The 19,870-nt window shown below is 39.2% G+C and overlaps 1 protein-coding gene across 11 annotated transcripts in view; it reads left to right on the top strand.

Moving 5' to 3' along the window:
- Positions 1-19,870, top strand: part of LOC112965728 (peroxisomal membrane protein PMP34) — a 54,132-nt gene that overhangs the window by 12,304 nt on the left and 21,958 nt on the right. For 9 of the 11 annotated variants that reach the window (XM_026065021.1, XM_026065018.1, XM_026065013.1 and 6 more), the window contains 5 exons: positions 1,367-1,469; positions 3,680-3,796; positions 4,539-4,602; positions 5,757-5,857; positions 10,185-10,262. In XM_026065021.1, the coding sequence (XP_025920806.1) occupies positions 1,367-1,469; positions 3,680-3,796; positions 4,539-4,602; positions 5,757-5,857; positions 10,185-10,262 (463 nt within the window). Of the gene's footprint in view, positions 1-1,366; positions 1,470-3,679; positions 3,797-4,538; positions 4,603-5,756; positions 5,858-10,184; positions 10,263-16,873; positions 17,041-19,870 lie in introns of those variants that run through there. The other 2 variants (XM_026065012.1, XM_026065024.1) reach the window with 2 other exon arrangements.

Below are 19,870 nucleotides of genomic sequence, written 5' to 3'. Positions count from 1 at the left end.
GGAACATAAGAGCGAGAAGACTAGAGCATAGTTTGGTTTAACAGCTTTATCTGTAAGCGATTCTGTGATTCAAAGCACTTTTGCTGAGGTTGGAAGGGACCTCTGGAGATCATCTAGTCCAACCCCCCTGCTCAAGCAGGGTCACCTAGAGCACATTGCACAGGATCGCATCCAGGCAGCGTTTTGAATATCTCCAGAGAAGGAGACTCCACAAGCTCTCTGGGCAACCTGTTCCAGTACTCTGTCACCCTCACAGTGAAAAAGTATTTCCTCATGTTCAGATGGAATTGTCTGTGTTTCAGTTTGTGCCCGTTGCCTCGCGTCCTGTCGCTCGGCACCACTGAAAAGAGTCTGGTCCCATCCTCTTGACACCCTCCCTTCAGATACTTGTACACRTTGATAAGATCTCCTCTCAGCCTTCTCTTCTCCAGGCTGAACAGGCCCAGCTCTCTGTCTTTCCTCATAAGAGAGATGCTCCAGTCCCCTAATCATCTTTGTAGCCCTTCGCTGGGCTTGCTCCAGTAGTGCCACATCCCTCTTGTACTGGGGAGCCCAGAACTGGACGCAGTACTCCAGATGTGGCCTCAGCAGGGCTGAGTAGAGGGGGAGAATCACCTCCCTCGACCTGCTGGCAACACCCTTCCTGATGCACCCCAGGATACCATTGGCCTTCTTGGCCACAAGGGCACATTGCTGCCTCATGCTTAACTTGGTGTCCATTGACCCATTGGCAATACCTCATTTGCTTAAATTTTTAGTTATCGCAAGTTTGTCTAAATGAATAGTTAAATAGTGCTGTACAGTAGCTTTTGGGACCCCTTCAACTAAGACATGATGCATTCCTAGCTAGCTAGGATGTTTCAGTGCTGAATAAATAGGGTCCACTTAAGCGTGGTTTAGCAGTGGCCTAGACTCGCACAGAACACTCTGTACAAGAAGTGTTCATGTAACAGGGTTCAGCAGAGGAATATTACTATTTTTAAAATACAGTTTTAAGTGGTTCAGAGAGTATTTATCAGTTTGCTTCATGTGTTTAGGATAGGGTACCTTCTCTTTTAACAGCTCCATTATAGCAAAGAATTGCAGTAGTTGACTTGGGATTTTTTTTCCTCATTTTTGACTTCAAGCAAAGGTTATTGTAAGGTATGAAGCAAGCAAGTATCCTCTAATGGCTTTATAGTCTATAAGTTACAGAAAATGCCATAATTATTGGTTAGACTTGCACTTAAGTAAGCCCATATAGCTGCAGGTAAAAATATCATTGCATGCCACATGGTTGTAAATACTTTGAAGAACAGCAAGAATTCAGTTTGCCTTTTTTTTTTTTCTCCTTCCCTTCTAAATGTTGGTGTCTTCTCAATTCCAGACTTCTGGGTCACTGGGAGGAGGCTGCACATGATCTTGCATTGGCTTGTAAATTGGATTATGATGAAGATGCTAGTGCGATGCTGAAGGAGGTGCAACCAAGGGTAAGTGGGGAGGGGTGAAGCAGGTCCCTTGTTTGTTTGAAAGGCATTGCTGCCTTCAGTTCTTCCAGTATGCATTGTCTTGTGGGAATGTGAAATTGTTCATATGTCATCTGACACTTCAAACTGAGTTTATAAATACTTCATGTCTTAAATCACAGCTGTTTATGGCTATGTGTAGAGAAATTGGGTCTCTGGGGCTCAATGTGTAACTAAATTATTAAATAATATGTTAGTCTTTAAATCTTAATAGAAAAATCCCAAGTGATTGGAGTTAGGCTGGCATTTTATAACCTTGACTGAAAACATCAGAACAGCAAGAGAGCCCTTAGATAATGGACTCCCCTCTCCTCCCCCCACAGTATTTCTGAATCGGTATCAAAGCTTCATCCTAAACATGATATACAAAGGAAGTGTTCTTTACTGTGATTCAGTAGCCCACCACATGAGGGCAGCATAATCTGTGTGAAACTGGTTTTCAGTTCAAGTGTTTGACCCCAGCATTGTTCTAAGGAAGAACTTTTGTGTAACAAAGGCTAAGATTGTTGATAGTAGAGTTTTTTTTTCCAGCTCTTTCACATATTCCATTGAAGCAGTTCACTGACCACTTTGCAACTATTGCATAAACATTCCTGTATCTAATAGCTTTAGCTTTTAGTTTTCCTACCATGTCTTTATAGAAGATATTCTCTGTAAAACAATAATTCAACCCATCTTAAACAGTTTCCAATATGGAAGACTTAATTTGTATCTGTGATAAAACCAATTGGGTCATAGGCCTCAAACTTCTTTAAGAGGTTTACTTGATTCTTGGCTGAAGTGGAACTTCTTGTTTCCCAGCTGATCTGCCTGTGCACAGAAGGAGCAGAGTATGGCTATTATATATTGATATGTACTTGCCAACTGTGCAGGAATATATGTATGCAGCTTGAGGGGAAAGAGGTTTCATGGGTGATCTTTAATAGAAGTGAGAATAATATGTTCACTTAATCTGTTTGCTTCCAGCTTTTGTAGCACTCCCTAATCTGTAGCACTTGCAGCTGAAAGTCTTAAGTTAAAAATTCTATAAATGTTTAGTTCATTTTGAGAAATACTTAGATACTATGAAAGTTAAAACTTCGGAGACTCTTAAGTTTCATTCATAAAAATGCTTATCTCTCTCTTATTGAGCCATTTCATGGCCAGAAGCTTTTTTGAACGTTAGATTCCAATGACATGTACTGTTTTCAGGATCAATCAGTTCTACTGTCTGCAACTTACTTTCTCTGGGAAAAGTTCTAGAATCATGTGGTATGAAATGAATATCTGCCAGCTAAAATGAGTTGTATCAAAACTTTACTACTTATAAAAATCACTTCTTTTAAAGGGTATTCTGAAAGGATAGAAGAGTAGCCATATGTAAGAGAGGTTTCTAGCCATGACTTGTACTAACAGGGTAGCCATCATCTATGATGTTGTCCATTAGAGCTCAGCAATTTGTGAAATCATGAACTGTTTTTTGCAATACCATATAAGCGTATATTCTGGTTTCAGGAGAGCAGTGCTGCAGTTAGTATTCTATTAAGGATATGAGCTGAGTGAGAAGCCTTAGGGAGATGACTGTTAACTGGCCTCCTCCACTGGGGCTGCTGAGTCAGTACATTTGAGAAAAAGGTAATGGTAGTAATTAAACTTTCTCCCCACCTGCCCTATCTTACTTTGGTTCAGGTATTCTTCCTAGGTCTGCTTGAGCCTAGCTGTATGTGCTACAGCACATTTGGAACAACACTAACCCTATCTAAAAAGGGGAGGGGAAAAATTATTTTTCCTGTTATTGTGCCAGTGAAAATTCCCTGTTCCAGTAGCAGTTGCTGGTATTAGCCCTGGAGGAATTAGTATTTCAATGTATAAACAGGAAGGTATGTGGAAGTTTAACATGCTTAAGTTCTAATTATGGTGTAAGTACTCGAGCTCTATAGGGAGAAAAAACATGCTAGAATGCATTTTCTGATGAACCCAAGTAGGGCCTGGTAGACCTAAGTGACTGTGATTGGGTTAGAGAGTAAATTGCAAATGCTTCCTAAAACAAAGAGGTTCTAAAGATGTGAAATCATAAATCTTATTTTTAAGAGTTGATAAAAACAGATTGTTAACATATTTCAATATTAAATATAACTAAGCTTATGTGTGGTATACTAGAAATGGACATGAAATCTGATATCATATTGTAACAGGCTCAGAAAATTGCAGAACATCGCCGAAAATATGAGCGGAAGCGTGAAGAAAAGGAAGTCAAGGAAAGAATGGAGAGAGTGAAGAAGGCGCGAGAAGAGCATGAGAGAGCACAAAGGGTGAATATTTAGACTTTAATATTTCTTAATCAGTTGGAAAGTGCCACAGTTATTTTGGTTAAAATGAATTGCACATATGAAAATCATTTTCGTTTTACATCTTTAAATTTTAGAGAGTTGATTTCTGTCTGGGTTACTTTACCAATAATGAAATCTGAAGAAGAGGATCTTATACTGCTTCTGCTTCTTATGACAAAAATAGACTCTGGGTCTCTACTAATCCTGTACTTTAAGAATTCAGTTATTTTATAACTGTATCAGAAAAGCTTTCACTTAAAGTACTTGTTTCCCTCAGAGTGTGTATGTGGGGTGTTAAAATTGGGGTAGTCCTTTGTTTTTCTTCCTCACATCCTGACACGCTGTTTGCTAGCTTTTTTTCATGCTTTACTGATACTTTTTTACAAGTTATGTGGCGGGGTGGGAGTTGACTTTAAATTTTTTAAGGCTAACAGGCTAGAACAAATTGAATAGTTTATACTCAGTAAAAACACGCTCAACTTACCTACTATTATTTTAGTATGTTTTTTTCCAGATATCACTGTCTGTTTGTTGTCTGTAGTTTTGTATGTAGTCAAGTGCTTCTTGTTTATTGCCTTAGCCTACATGCCTGAAACAGTCTCAGCTATCTTTTTCCTCCCCAAATCAACTGAACAGTAGAAAACAGGCTGCAGTTCTATTGCTTTCTGTGGAAAAAGGCTGCAATTCTGTTACTTTCTCTGGAATGATGTGCTTTTGTCTACAGGAGGAAGAAGCAAGACGACAGGCAGGAGGAGCTCAGTTTGGTGGTTTCCCAGGTGGCTTCCCAGGTATTTCATTTTTAAGCACTGCTAGCTGAGGTGGAGGTGACTGGTCTTCCCATAGGGAGCTGGCCTTTTTTATTATCACCACAATCTATACACAAGGCTGAGAGAAAAATGTGTAAAGCTTAGAGCTTTTCTACAGGTGGCTCTTTTTACGTAGTAGCGGGAAGTGGGATGGGATTTTTTTCTCTTAAATGTGATTCATGCTGAATTCAGTAATGATGATCAATGGAATGAAAGGATTCAGGTCTGAGAAAACAAAGATGCAGTGTTTGCTTAATAATGCATGATGAAAAATTTATATAAAAATGTTTTCTAAATTACCCAGGATGGCTTGAACTGTTTCTGCTTAAGAACAATAGTATTAAAGTAGAAAACTTGGATTGAATGTTAAGGAAATCTGTGCTGTTTAGCAAGCTATGTTGAACAGAATAGTTCCTCAAAGGAGGTGGTGCAGTCAACCCTATAAAAAAGCTGTAACCGCTATTCTTCAGAGAACTGTTCTTGAACAGTTTCATTGAAAGCAAGGCCTTCCATGATATTCTTGATTCTCTCTAACTTACTGTACCTAAAAATAAGTGCTAGTGCTCTTGAAGACTGAGACATAGGTGGGGTAAGCTGGGTGCATGTTCCAACAAAATCAGTTTGTCAAGAGAAGCAAATGGAGAGAAACTATATTCACCCTGCTCAGCACAACCTGAGTATATGCTGATTAAATATTCAAAACTGGAACCTTAAGCATTTTGCTTTAGAGTTGTTTTGGTTTCCCCCTTTGGTACCGTTTTTCAAACCTAAAATTCCTCCCAATGTGGAACGTGCCTGAGACATACTACTGATCTGCTTTTTCCCCAAGTTGTTCACCCCATGCAGCTGGTTTGTTAAGTTAACCAGAAAATAACTATCTCTATGCAAAGTGCTAGAATCTGACACTTGTTATAAGCCTCTCCGCAGATTAAAAATACAGATTAAATGAGATGCAGACCTTCATTGAAAGAGCAGGTGAAACCCCTGCTTTCCATTTAGTGGAGCAGCCGTAGCCTTGTGGAAGATATTCCTTTATCACACCTCTAAAGCCATATGTCTTGCTCTCTCTGCATGAGCTCATGGTTAGATGAATTAAACCTTTTCCATTGTGTATTCTTGCTGTCTTGGATTTGCAGGTGGATTTCCTGGGGCTATGCCTGGAGGTATGCCAGGAATGGCAGGTATGCCAGGTCTCAATGAGATTCTCAGTGACCCAGAAGTCCTTGCGGCCATGCAGGTGAGGATTTGATAAAATCAAAGCTAAGTGTTGAGAATGAGGGAAAAACGGTGCCCATGAGCTAAGGGAAGGAAGGAAGATGTGACCTTTTTGACAGCAACAGAGTGCTTGCTTATTTCTGTTGTGAAATTCTCTCCTTGTGTGTGGCACCAGACTGTCTGAAATCAATGCTAGCTATTTTTCAAATTGACAGGACCTTAATTAAAGGTTCCCCCCCAACACTGTACTTGCATACAATAGAGTCCTTGAGCTTTTTGGCATGTTGAGTCTGTTGGGTGGTGTCTTCTACAGAGTATTAATTGACTTGCTGCTTTTTGAATGCGCAGAAATTGTAGTGAGATAATTAGGCAGAAACGAAGAATGAGAGTTAATATTATTGCAGCACAATATAATACAATTGTGTTGACATGAGAATTGCCTCTCTTTAGAGAACTGAGTGCTTGATTTTTGCCAAAGGCAAACTAGTGTTGTATTATTTCCACATTTAGTATTTTCAAAATTCATGTTCAGAAAGCTCACTCCCCTGGTGGGCTTGATTAATTGTTGAATTTGCTCAGTGTTGTAACTAGTTTTACACAAGAACAGTATTCCAGCAGTTTACAGTGGAGCATATCTGACAACATCAGTTTTATAGACAGGTGGGCCAGACAAAATCTGAGCTATGTAGTTATATTTACATACTAATATGGTCAAGTATAAAAGTGTCTTGTCACTTTTTCTGGATTCCTCTGGTTAAACTAGTTTCGTGATATTCCAAGGTCATCGAATAGATGTGTTGCATATACAGTTATGATCCCCTTCTAAATAAAAGTGTAGCAAGGGACCATTACTTGATATGCCCTCAAATTGTGAAAAATGCAACATTTTCCATATAAAAGTACCTGACTTTTCTTAATGTTTGCTGGTATTTGGAAATAACGCCTTTACTTAGGCTGCTACATTCTGTAATGGTCACTTTAATCCAAACCATCCAAAAAAAAAAAGGGAACTTGTATTCATTACCTGGCTAACTTAAACTGTAATATAGGAGTTTGAAATGACAGTTGCTGAAAACAGTTCTTTGAAGTGCAGTTAAATGTTAAGTGCTTGCAAAATGCCTTTGAGCTGCATTGCATGCTGATGATATGTACACCAAAATACTGTAGTACTCTGTTGCAAGATCATGTGGTGACGGTATTTTCTTAACCTTTTGATGAAGTCTCGGGTCTCTTGTTGACCTCTTTTTGTCCAAACTTTAAACCTAGCCATAATCTATTCAGCATGTCACCTATATTTGCACTACCTTCTTTTCCTAAAATGTCCAACTGACTATAGTCTGGTATTCTGTATCAGAGTGTAAGCTCTGACCTTAAAAGGCATTAGTAGTTGTTGCTGCTTGGCTTGCTTCTGCTCTGTGCGACTACAGAATATATTGAAGGAAAATGGTAGCTGGCGGCTGTTAGCACAGAGGTTAACTGTGAGGTGTTACAGAAAAGTGTGAAGACACCGATTCACACAAGTCTCTCCCAAATAGTTAATCTTAAGGCATTATTTTAACTGACACTTGTGTGGAGTCCCTTCACAGTGAGGGAGTTACTGCTGAAACTGGAGTTATGTTGAGAGTAAAGGCCTTTTTCCCAGTCTCTAGTCAGCTAGTAGACTATCGTCTGCTCATCTTTGAGGCTTCTCCATGAGCTAACATTGAAATATGCCCAAGTTTGTTACAAACCTGGTAAACCTTAAAACTGTGCATGCCTGAACATGGACTAAATTAAAGTGGTTTCGCTGTTGCCTTTAGCTTGTCACCTGCAGAAGCAGGCTACCTATGGATAAATTGATAAAAGTTGCTGCTTATCATTGGCATATAGATAAGAATCTCTGCAAACTGGTATAAAAGCTTCCTCTTGACAAAAATTTTTCATTCCATTATCTGAAGATTTTGTCATCTTCAGGGTACATATTTTTTTCTTTGTCAAATCATGGCTGATGCTAGTCTTTTATGTGCAAAAGACTCAAAAGTGGTAAACCTGTTGGTATATTTCTTTTCAAGGCTTCTTAGCAGTAGTAGCTGTAATCTTTTGTGATAACTTCTAATGCATCTTATTTTAGCCAGCCTCTCCCTAACTGTTTTAGTCTCAGAAGAATTTGCTGAGATCAGTATCTTTGGGGGAGAGGGTAATATTTCTCTTATTTCACTATTCTGGCTGTCTGGAGGGTTCTGTAATACTTTATCTAGCATGTGCAACTGCTTTCTCTGGATATGACATGACATTTGTGTTTTGGAGAGCACTCATGGGTTAAATATAAATCCTTTTCAACAGGAGTGACACATAAGATGACCATATGGATTACTTATTTGCCATGTAGTCACATGTTGGATGCAGGCTTCCACAGAAATGCATACATTAGAAAAAAGAATAGTGATAACTATTTTCTCTTAAAAGTATTTTTCATCCTTTGCAACTAAAGACTAGAGCATTAGAAAACTCTGAATGTTTGACTAATACTGTTTATAGAATGGTCCCATTTCCCTGTTAAATGTTGATATTTCAGTAGATTAACTGTTATGGTAGCCTTAAAAATCTCAAATTTTATTCTGAAAGTATTGTTCATGAGTCAGAAACCTTGATTATATGTGTATCAGTTATAGTTTAAATTTTTTATAAACAAAGTTTACGGTTGAGGACTTTCAGGAAAAGTTACACAAGTACAGAATAACTTACTTGCAGTCCATTCATAAGGAGTAAAACATCTAGCATGGAATTGGAGACTTAACATTAAATTTAGGTGTGCTTTGACACTTAAGATCCAGTGACTGAGCTTATTCTGCTTTGTATTCTGAATTCATGTATAGGTGGAAACACAGATTTAGCAAAATGACTCTTTATAGTTATAGGCCCAGTTTTGAAAGCAGAAATTTGAGAGGTTTGGATTTGTGGAAGTTTTCTTTTTTCTTTGCACAGGAATCCTGTAAAGTGGCGAAGATAAATCTAGTGCCTACTTTCTGAACTTCAGCATTCTAATTTTCATAGACTTTGCAGATCTCCCTTTGTGGGGGAGCAAAACCACTTGTAAATGCTTCTAACAAAAGATAAGACTTGAGTCTTTCATTCCCAACATGTATATAACATGACTAAATCATAAGGGTGATTTCAGTGGAGTACACCTACCAAACGCAGTCTTGGATTAGACTTGTTAAACAGCTTTTGGCTGTGTCTGATGCTAGAATAGATACAGGGTGGTGTTGTAGCGCAGACAGCTCTGAGGACACCAGGTGGTTTTTGATGTTTCCAAAGAATGCATCTGTGGGAGCGGTGGGATAGAAGTCTAGGGAAGATTGTATCTGCCACTGAAACTATTTAAATATGCTAGAAGGAACAGCAAACAAAAACTACAGCTAATCCAGATGACTTGTACTGGACGTACTAAGCTGCTTACATTTTAGCTGAGTTAAAGCTTGAATCTTTTATGCACAAGTTGCTTATAATGGAAACATTTTTACAGGATGAGATGTACAACCAGTCTATACAGATTATTTATTAAAAAACATAATTCAAAACAATCATGTAAAAGGGGTTTAAAAAAACCCCAACAATTCTAATTCAATGGAGGCCAAAGGTGTACTAGCAGTACAGAAGAAAGTGTTACTATTTCTCACACTAAATAGGGAAGATAAAGCTGATATTCTTTTGACCACTGTCTTTAGTGTTTATGTGAATGTATTTGTCAGCCATGGCACAGTAGTGTAATGAGAGGTGCAAGGTTCTCTTTGAGTTGTGATTTCCCAGAGGAGAAATTTTTTCCCAGAGGGAATTGTTGCCTGAGAATCAGATACGTTTTTAAAAAGCCAAATATTGCCACTTCGTCCGCTCACAGACCAGCAAATTAAAGTTTTTGCTGCTGGAAGCAAAAGGRGTGAAAGGGGTGATTAGCAGCCCTTGCTTGGTGGAGGGCTATCCTGTCATGAGTGCTGCACACAGAGCTCCTGCCTCCTCCCCCAGAATGCATTTAAAGATGCTAGAATAGAAGTAATCTAATAGTGTGGACAAGTTCAGCTGCTGTTTTGGGGAAGAAGAATTATCAACTTATCCCCTTCTCACACATAGCGCTATTAGTATAGCAAGTTCGGTAGTGACTCAGGTGTTTGCTGAGAAAATGTTAACAGGATGCACTATGTCTTTGGATTTCTTTAGAGACCTCTTATCTAAAACTCTTATCTAGTCTTGACATGTTAACTACTGAGCAAGACTAGACTCATGTTGGAACCACATGACCACTAACTTTTGTAAATTTGCTTTATAAATGCACTAATTTTTTGCCCCCCCCCCCTTTTTTTTTTGTCCTGCAGGATCCAGAAGTTATGGTTGCGTTCCAAGATGTTGCCCAGAACCCAGCAAATATGTCCAAGTACCAGAATAACCCCAAGGTCATGAATCTCATCAGTAAATTGTCTGCCAAATTTGGCAGTAAACCATAAAATCCCTGGTTCTTAAAAATCATATCTGAATGGGAAGGATTGATTTGGCTAACCAGTGTTGCAATAAAACAAACCATTTTACCTCTGATCATCTTAAGAAGAGAAGTGGGGTGTTCTAAAGAGAATTGCTCTATAGCCCCATGTGTTGAACTTAGTAATGATTGGTTTATAGCACTCAAATTATATTCAAATAACATACACTTTCAACCATCCCTCCTTGCCTAAGAGTTTGCAAACTTATTATAAGTATTAAAGACAGTTTCCTTTGAATGAAGACTCTTGTAAGAAATTGTAATATTCTTGGGGTGTAAGATACAATCTCTTATGGTTTTTTGTTTTTTGTTTTTTTATTATTATTCTCAGTGAGCAAAGAGGAAGGAACTTTAACAGATKAAGTCTGTCTTACACACTTAGGACAGAATAGTTGATCTTGTTATAAATAGCAAAGGTGAGAAGTGTGAAGAGTTAACTGGATAAAGGAATTGTCTGCAAATACAAGTCCTTATTTTTCTAAATGGGTGACTGACTTTATATAGCTATTAAAAAAAAATTATTGCTATAACCATGCTAGCTAGTTATACACTGGAACTTCTGGCAGTACTGCAAATAATTCATATTTTGATTACCACAACTGTGCAGCAAAGGTGCTGTCCTAGCCTTTGCACAACCTGGCATGAAATACATATTGCAGATGCCACAGAGGTTTTGTTGCTTGCTCAATTCTTGTCCAACACCTTTACGTAACGTTTTATTTATCAAGCTGGGTATGGAAGAGCAGCTTACTGTCTGTATTTGCGCTCTTATCCTTTCTTGGTTGACAGGTCCTCARCTGGTTGCACTCAGTTTTCCTTGGGGCTGTGCTTACCAAGTTTCATCTATTTGGAAATTTTAGGGAAGGGAATCTTGTTCCTATCACTACCTCTGTCCTGATGAATGCAAGCCATCCAGAACATGTAAATGCAGAGTTATAAAGCAGTTAAGGGGAGAGTGCCCAACAAAATTGCAGCTCTGGGTTCTGAATGGGTTTGAGTCCTTAACATGCTTACAGATTCCTTGGCCAAATTTTTTTTTTTTTTTAAATCCTGCTGTCTGTTTAGAGATGATGACTCCTCCTTCACTGCATACTGTAGTCTTCCATCTTTTTTGTATCCCTTTCTTTAAAAAAAAAAAAAAAAAAGCCGTTGTCCTGGTTTCATACTTCAATTCATTGTGRTACAGAGGAAAAGGTGAAGTAATGGGAGCAGACAAACATACTTCTAACTCTTGTGAATTAACAGCATGGGTATCCTTGAAACAGCGTGTCTGCTGATTATGTTCAATGAATTTGTGACTACCGATAAAGACAATTGTTGCTTCTGTTTGTCTTAGCTAAAACGTTACCCTTCTATGGAGAAATTATAATTAGCTGTTTACCACTTAAGTCTCAACATTTCTGTGTTATTCTTTTGTAATTCTGTATCTTAAGCCATAATTGATGTTACTGTTCTTAATTCAATCTGGATTGGTATAGGAACTCAAGAAGTRCAAAAAATAAATCCCCAAATGCTTTTTTGTCATACTGATAACCCTGCAGAATGAAATGTGAATCTTTTTGCTTAAGAAATATAGTTCTGAATACTTCTAGGAGCCTTTAAAAATAAAGTATGGTTTTGAAATTAAAACTTCTTGGGTTTGTGTAACTTTCTGGTAAAACCTACTCTGTTTAAGCTAAATCATTCATGTGGGAATACTTTAAACTGTATATAAGACTTGTGATTTAAATCAGAACTAAATGCTTAAGGGCTTGTCTTCATGACAAAACGAACTCAAGTTATGATCAAGTGTTGCTTTGTACCTGGTTTTTGATCACATTTTGATCTCCAGTTCCTGTAAGGAGATGCTTAAACTTGAAGTAGGTCACCCCTCAGTATAGGTTGAAACTCCACTTTGCTTCATTCAGGCTGGTCTGTATGTGCTGTGCATAAATTAGAGTATCCTTAATATAGATTCATTCCCTATGCTTTCCTGTTACTCCGTCTTAGCTCTTAGTGTCTGTCTATATGTGACTGGTCAAAAGTAGGAAGCTACCTCTGTCTAGTATAGTCATCTTTGTGTCCTGCCTGCTTGCATATGTATCAGTCGCACTTGTTCAGGGTTGACTGACTCAAAAAAAAAAAAAAAAAAAAAAAAAAAAATTCTCCCTTAATTTTGGTGTTAGTTTTAGCCATCTAGATGAATTCTTGTGACTCTGCAGGAATGCACATCCTGTGACTCCTTTTGGTGTGTGGTAGTTTTTTTTGGGGGGGGGGGGGAATGTTTTTATTGCTATCCATTAAGTTAATTGAAGAGATCTTCAGACCTCTCATTTCTCCAAGCTGCTGTGTGGACATCTAAGCAGCTAAACTGATTTGAACAGAAGCGCAAGCATGGAAAGTATAATTGCACTGGAGAGCAGCAAAGATGGTAACAGTTCCTAATGTAGGATATAAGTAGCTATTATGAGGAAGTTACTGTTCTGTTCAGTGTTTGCTCCAAATATGTACTGGCAGCTCCTTCAGATCATGTGCTTCCATTGCAGTACACAGTAGGGATTATCTGTAAAAGTACAGTGGCAATGATCAATTTAGCTGATGATTTGACTCCAAAAGCACTTGAGCTGCCAGTGTGTATGAATGGCTCAGGTGACATAGCGTGACATCTGAGGGTCTGCATCATGTTCAGATGTGCTTTTCTGTCATTTGAGGCAGGTTATGCAATGCACTGTTTGGCCTATCCTATGCCATAGATGAGGTGACCTGTTGTGCTAGAGGTTATGATAATGTCAACTGCAGCTTAAGTTTACTGGTAGTAAAGGGTGGTAGCCCTGTTGCTTTGTGTGAGTTTGAGTGAGCCATCTTCCTGTCTGGTTCAACTGCTGCTCCAAGTGATTATAGGAAATGCCAGGTCAGATGCTACTTCTCAGAGAGTACTACTTCACAGTGAGCCCTACTAAGCTGTACTATGGAGAATTCAAGGCTTGGTGCCTGTCTCATAACTTAGTATTTTTTTTGGAAACTTAAACTTTCTCTTACTTAAGTGCTGGGCTGTGAGTAAAAGCCATTTATCAAAGTGGCTTGGTTTGTCTTATGTTGGAAGCTAATAAACAGATGGGCAGAAGCCAGACTGTCTCAAAGTTAAATGGAGGCTGGTGGGACAAGACTGGACTAAGCAATGATAGGCCAGAGGCAGAATGGGTCAATAAATGAGTGTTAGAAAGCCTGTAAAGATGAAACTGTGTGGTAGAAACAGATGCTACTACTGGCCATCTGCAACAAGCTGCAGTTTAAAACATGTATTTTCATTTTTCTTGTATGTTACCTTCAAGACCTTTGCATAAAGCCTGTCCAAACCCAAGTCCTGTATATGTCTGTATGTCTCTCTCTCCTGTGAGATGTAGAAGTARACAGTATTATGGGAGCTTGTGGCTGCTGCTGTCTGAACAGAATCCTTGACACAAAGGGACAAGAGGTCGCAGACCTAAGCCGGCTGAGTTGGAGTCAGGTCAGCTTTGGCATGTACTTTCCTGGGGATCCTCATTGGAAGTGTTTAGAGCCTTGTCTGAAATCCCTAGGCTATCTAGGTATCTAGGCTGAGGGATATCGGAGCGCTTTCAGGGTTGTATGGCAAGTTGCTGGTGCTGGTGTAGTGGTAGAGGCTATAGGGTTTCCTTTCATGGGCTGCAGAGCAGTCTGATAGTGGCTGGTGTCAGTATAGAAGTGAACTGGTATCCTCAAGTAGGTGGGTAATTCACTAGGAAAATGGTAGCAGTATTTTCTTCTGATGACAAGAGAAAGGTATCTCTCAGACCTCAAACAGCTTTGTGGAGGTGGGCCTTGACCTTACTTCATAGGGAGTGAGGGCAGTATCATAACAAAAAAATTGATTCTGGATTACCAAAGAGCTGAAATAGTATAAAAATGGCAACTTCCAACTGGATGCAGAGACTGGATGCATTGAGTATTATAGGACAAGTCGTAGGAATGTGATACAGGCAAATGTAAATACAGGAGAAGCAATAACAGTTTTGAGGTGATTAAAAAAAAAAAAAGGGAGCAGGTCAGATTGTGGCTCTTTGATCCATGGTACAGAGCAATGAAAAACTTCAGGTGGCTTTGCTTGGGCTAAGATTAGTTGAGTCATGTTGTGAACCAGAGCTTAGGTTAAGTTGCAATCTCTTAGTATAGTCCTCCCAAACAGAAATCTTATGTGAGACAAAGCTTCCTTCTCCTCCACTGACGGGAGCTCCTATTGAATGTAAATATGTACCCAGGACTTTCCTATAAATCTGAATCTTGAGGACTAACCAAATCAAGATGTTAACTTATGATCTTGCTAATGTAATGTTATTACTGTACTTGTCTTTGATGTACAAACATGCTTTTGAAATGTATATTCTAGATGGATGATCTCAGACGAGCTTGAAATCTGCTTGTCAATAAACATATTTGGATAATGTGTTACGACTCTTTTTTAAATAAGTGGATGGCAGTTTTGGCAGCATTGYGGTTGCACATATTTAAGTACCTTAACTTATTAAAAAATAAAACACTAGGTTCTTTTAATATACAAACATTTCAGTGGCTACAAGAATATGAATTTCTTAATTATTTCTGTAAATAAGCGTGAAAGAGATCATAAAACTGGGGATGGCAGTTTATSTTAGAATTTCATCCGTAAATACAGCTGCTGAAGTAGTCAGATAGTAAGTATGATTTGCATAGAACAAATGCATTCAGAAAGAAAAGATATGGTATTTGTGAACTGTATAGTAAATAACAAGGAGGTGAGATCTCCATCAGTTAATAGGAAAAAGCATGCCATTATTAAAACCTGTAGTTTCTGAACCATAATGTTCTTTCTTGAGAGAATAAGAGTTTCTAGAAATGAGTTAGTTCACATTTTGCAGTCAGAAAAATATGGTAGAAAATCAGAGCAGTCAGCTTATAACCACTGCAGTATTTAAAGTAATAAAATTACTTTTTAGAGTGGGCAAAGGAACAAGTTATTAAGAGAGCAAGAACTAGATGGAAAAATATCAGGGTATTAAACAGAGTGAAGTGGCTGAGTTGCTGTCAAATGCACTGCCTCTCATTAGAGAAAATTTTTATACTGAAAGTTAGCCATTATTGTCCAGTCCTCATCTGAAAAACAAAAGTTCCCAATGTGATCTGTGCTTTCCTACTTCAGAATAGGAAAAAAAAAAAATCTGACTGGAAAAAAAGGATTATTGATAACATAGTTTATGAGGAAAAATAAAGACAATTCTTCTAAAAGAAAATGTTTTCTAGCTTTTCTGAGTGTTACTCCAAAATAAAGGAAAAATGCTTGACAAAAATAAGTCTTCAGAAAGCATTTTGAGAAACTTTCCCACAAGAGGCTATAAAGGAAAAATATAAACTAGAAGAAATCAAAATAATATAGATTATTGGCCTTTTAGGAAGAAAAAACAGAAGACCACAAAGGTGGATATTAGAACAGATGTTGGGCATTTATCAAGTGTTTGGGAAAGAAAGGCACCAAGGGAGCAAAATTTGTGTTTGACAATTATCTAGTCTACATAAAACTCAAGGCTTAAGAGTTTTGGGGCTGAAGTAATATGGCTATTGAACAAGCAGCATGATGGGAAATATAATTTAATAATGGCAAATGCAAGTAGTGTAAGCTGAAAAAGTGTTTCAGTTTCTCTGATATGTCACTGGGCCTAAATTAAGTGTGCAGAGAAAACTCAGCAGCATTCCAGATCAGTCAAAATCTGTTCAGTAATGCAACAGGCAAAACAAGTTTTTGTTTTTGTTTTTTTTTAAGAAATGAACATTTAAATATGTTTATTATTACAGTGCTTTCTTCTGGAATAGGTTGGTCTTCTCATGGCCTTACAGTTAAGCCTGCTCTTGCCACATTTGTATGATCAAACCACACTAATGAATTCCAGTTGTCAGCACTTGTAGTCTCACTTGTTCAGATGTAATGGCTTTAATCCATGATGCATTGCCAGTTTGATCCAGTTCATCAGCCTTTCCTGAAAGTAAGTTTTGCAACAGGTTCAAAAAGTCCTTTTCAAAGAAGTAATTAAATCTTTCTTAACATGTTTCCATTCTAATGAATTGTCAGTAATTTCTGAGCAAAAAAGGAGGCATACATTTCTATTTTTTTTGTAAATTGTTTTAGTGTTAGAACAAGGAGAGTAGCAGGGTAAAATAGGTTTAAAGTTCAGCATTCATCCATTATTTGTTAAGGTAAGATATGGTGCAGAGGCAGTAGATTTGACCCTGTGTCATTAATAACGTCCTCATTCTTTGTCTTGAATCAGAAGCCAAAAGAGCTGTGGGTAGGCCAAAGAAAATCTGTCAAGATTAAAACTATTATTTATGCTCAAAATCTGTTACCTTCTTGTATAGCAATCTGATAATGCAGAAGCAATACAAACATGGATGGCATTGTGTGTGCAGTGATAAAGGGAGAATGAATTAGGCAAATGTTAAGATTCAGTTCACATATAGAGAATGTGTTTGTAGTTGTTTAACTTGGTTCATTTCTTCTAGGCTTTCTGGTAGAATGGAGGAATTTGAATGAGGAAAAGGAGCCAACTTGGTCTTTCTGTCCTTCACTATGCTCCATTTCCGTGTGTTATGTGTTTGCCTGGAGTGTGGTTGGATTTGCCGTGTTTCTGTGAAAGCCCAAGGACGTGTCTTCGTGAAACTTTTCATAGGTAGGCTTCAGTTGTTCCCTACAGAATACATTGATTTGTCTTGTTCAACTTTAATTATCTGAACTGTGTCCATTGTTTTCCTTGAATAAATTCACTAGGTCTGTATGTCCCAAAATAAGTTCAGTTGGTTTTGGAATAGTGAAATCATTTGGTTACCTGTTGATGTTCTGTTTTGCAATAAATACAGGACCTAGTTTTCTATTAAAAATACTGCTAAATAGAATCATACTATAGAATGGATTTATATTTACAATGGATATCCAATCTATAGTATAAATTGGTTCTTAATGGAAACTTCCCCCAGCACAACTACGGACAGAATCACAAAGAACAGCAGTAAYGGAAGTGAGCTCATGTCCTGCTTGAGCAGTTTCTTCTAAAAGTGTGTGTAATTACCTTGCTTGTGCTAAGTGGTCATAGCATCTGACTTAGCATGACTTTTGCCCTGTGTTTGCAGAACTTGCTGCTCCTGGCAGCTCTTGTGACAGGAGGTAGCCAGTGAAGTGTGTACACCTTAATTCTAAATTAAGGTCTGAGTCTTTTGCATGGAGGCAGGAGGGGGAAAATCTTACAAAAAAAATCATTTTATTGGGACTACCTGGGGTGTAAACCTTGCATACAAGAAATGACAGCTGTGGCCTCTCAGCTTGCCAGTGTCAGCATCTCTTGACTTCTGAGCACAGGGATGTTAGAGCATTTCACTGGAAGAATGTTTTTCTCAAACTAAAACATTTGCCTGGGGCAGACTCGCATTCTTTCTTTATAGCCCCCAACCCCACCACACCAAGAGGACCATGGGATTTTCCTCACAAAAGGGAAACATTATTAGACCACCTGATGAAAGAATGTCTTCCAAGATGGAAGCAGCGTATCCAGCTGTGTGGTACTGAAACTCTTGGGAAGCACGTGCGTTAACTGTCCTGTCCTTGTTTAGACAGTGATACGGTGGTTCCTACTGCAGGTGTAAGTGCTAGGAGCTCTTGCAGTTCAAGCAGAGGGCAGTTGGAGAGTTGTGGTTGAAGAACTAAGAACTGCAAACACAGAGAAAAAGTTATGAAGTTCTTTTCTGTTTGTAAAGGGAGAATGAAAGAGGAAGATGGAATAACAGAAGAGGAAAAAAAAGAAACTGGGAGTAACGATACAAAACTAAGGATAATTTTCATTCCTATCTTCAGTTATATTTTTTTGAAGCAGAGGGGAAGCATTGTTGACATAGGCAAAGCTTGAAGCTATCTGGAAACCACTATATGACATGAGAATGGGGAGAAAAATGGGATGGGAACAGACAGTGTTATCATCCTAACTGATTTTACAAACTGTGGCATGCTCCATTTTATTTCCTCTGGTCTTCCCTATCCTGCAGAACCTCTTCTACATAAAAAGAGGATGCTATGGGATTCTCATTAGCAGTTTTCCAAACTGCATATTCAATAGCTTAGTCCTGTCACAGTGTGCATTTACTAAACACTGTGAGCCCAAGCTGCCCTGTCCTTTAGCCAGCTGTCAGTGTCTAGTCCAGTCTTTGTAGCATTGCTCTGTCCATCCCAAGCCAGCATAGTGAGTGACAAGCTTAGAGATGCTCTGTAATAATATGCTATGGCTGCAATCTCTGTAGGTGGTGGACAGGCTTTTAGTCTTGAGTGCTGTGTTGTATCAGGAAAAGAAGGATAAAAGGGACAGTGTTCCAGGGTGGAGAAACCATAAACTGAGAAATGAAATACAGAAATAGGGAGGGGCAGAAGGAAGAAAGGGCTTAGGAGTAAGGGAAAGGAGCAAACAACAAAAAAAGCAGCAAGCATGATCAGTCCACATGGACTCCTTACATGGAGTAAGGAAATGATTAACTTGAAAAAATGYTCTTTTAGATGATACTGGACTTGTAGACATAGCCTGAAAATTAGGAAGGAAAAGGTCTGAAGCTCGACAAAGTGGAAAAGAATGTGAAAGGAAATATTGTCTTTCAGTAATTAAATACTAATGTTAGATGTTTTGGAAAGGGAGGCTGGTGGTGGAGAGAAAAGGTATTATTGTAGTTTCACAGGAAGGAACAATGCATTTCCTCAGTATTCCCAATACCTACCCTAATTCTGTAGTTTTTCTTAAAGTTACAGCAATTATTTTAAGCTTCCATGAAACAGTTCTAATTGGTGCAGAGAAACTCTGATGTACAAAACTAGACACATAAAAAGCACATCAGCTCTGTTTTCCAATCTGACTGCTTTTGCGTGCTTAGGGTTTCCATTACTGGATTTTTCACCTGCTTGCTCTTATTTATTTCTAAGTGATAAAATTCTCCTCACAATGCTTTCTCAAGCTGTCTCCCCACCCTTTCTGTGTTAACAAGCAGCCTAGTTTGACTATAAATAGTTCTGTTGATGCCGGTAGCACTTCCAAGGAGGGATGGCTTCCGCCACTGCAACCCCCAAGTATCTATTGTCAGCAGCCCCCTGCTACGCTGCCAGCACTGGTGCCTGGCCGTTATGTGCCTTCCTTCTTCACTGAGCAGCTTGACGCGCTCCGGCCGTTCCAGCCCCCCGAGGCTCACGGGCGTTTCTAGTTGAAGCCCTCGTTGTACCCGCGCGGGGGCCTCCAGGGAGCTCTCGCCCGCCCTGCGCCGGCCCCGCGGCCGTTGCGGGGAGGGAGGCGAGAGCGGCTCCCGCCGGCCGCACCCCGCCTCGGGCGCGCCTGGCGCCTCGGCTCCTGGTTAGCGCCCCGCCCCGGCCGAGCACGGGGGAGGGGCGGTGCCGGGGCGGCCCCGTGGCGGTTGGCGAGCGTTCGAGCGAACCCCGGGGCGGGCTCGCCCGCCCTGCGCCGGCCCCGCGGCCGTTGC

Source organism: Apteryx rowi, unplaced genomic scaffold, assembly GCF_003343035.1.
Source record: "Apteryx rowi isolate R43461 unplaced genomic scaffold, aptRow1 scaffold_223, whole genome shotgun sequence".
NCBI classification, from domain to species: Eukaryota; Metazoa; Chordata; class Aves; order Apterygiformes; family Apterygidae; genus Apteryx; species Apteryx rowi.
Note: the sequence above shows the minus strand (reverse complement) of the source record. Positions and strands in the feature narration are given on the sequence as shown.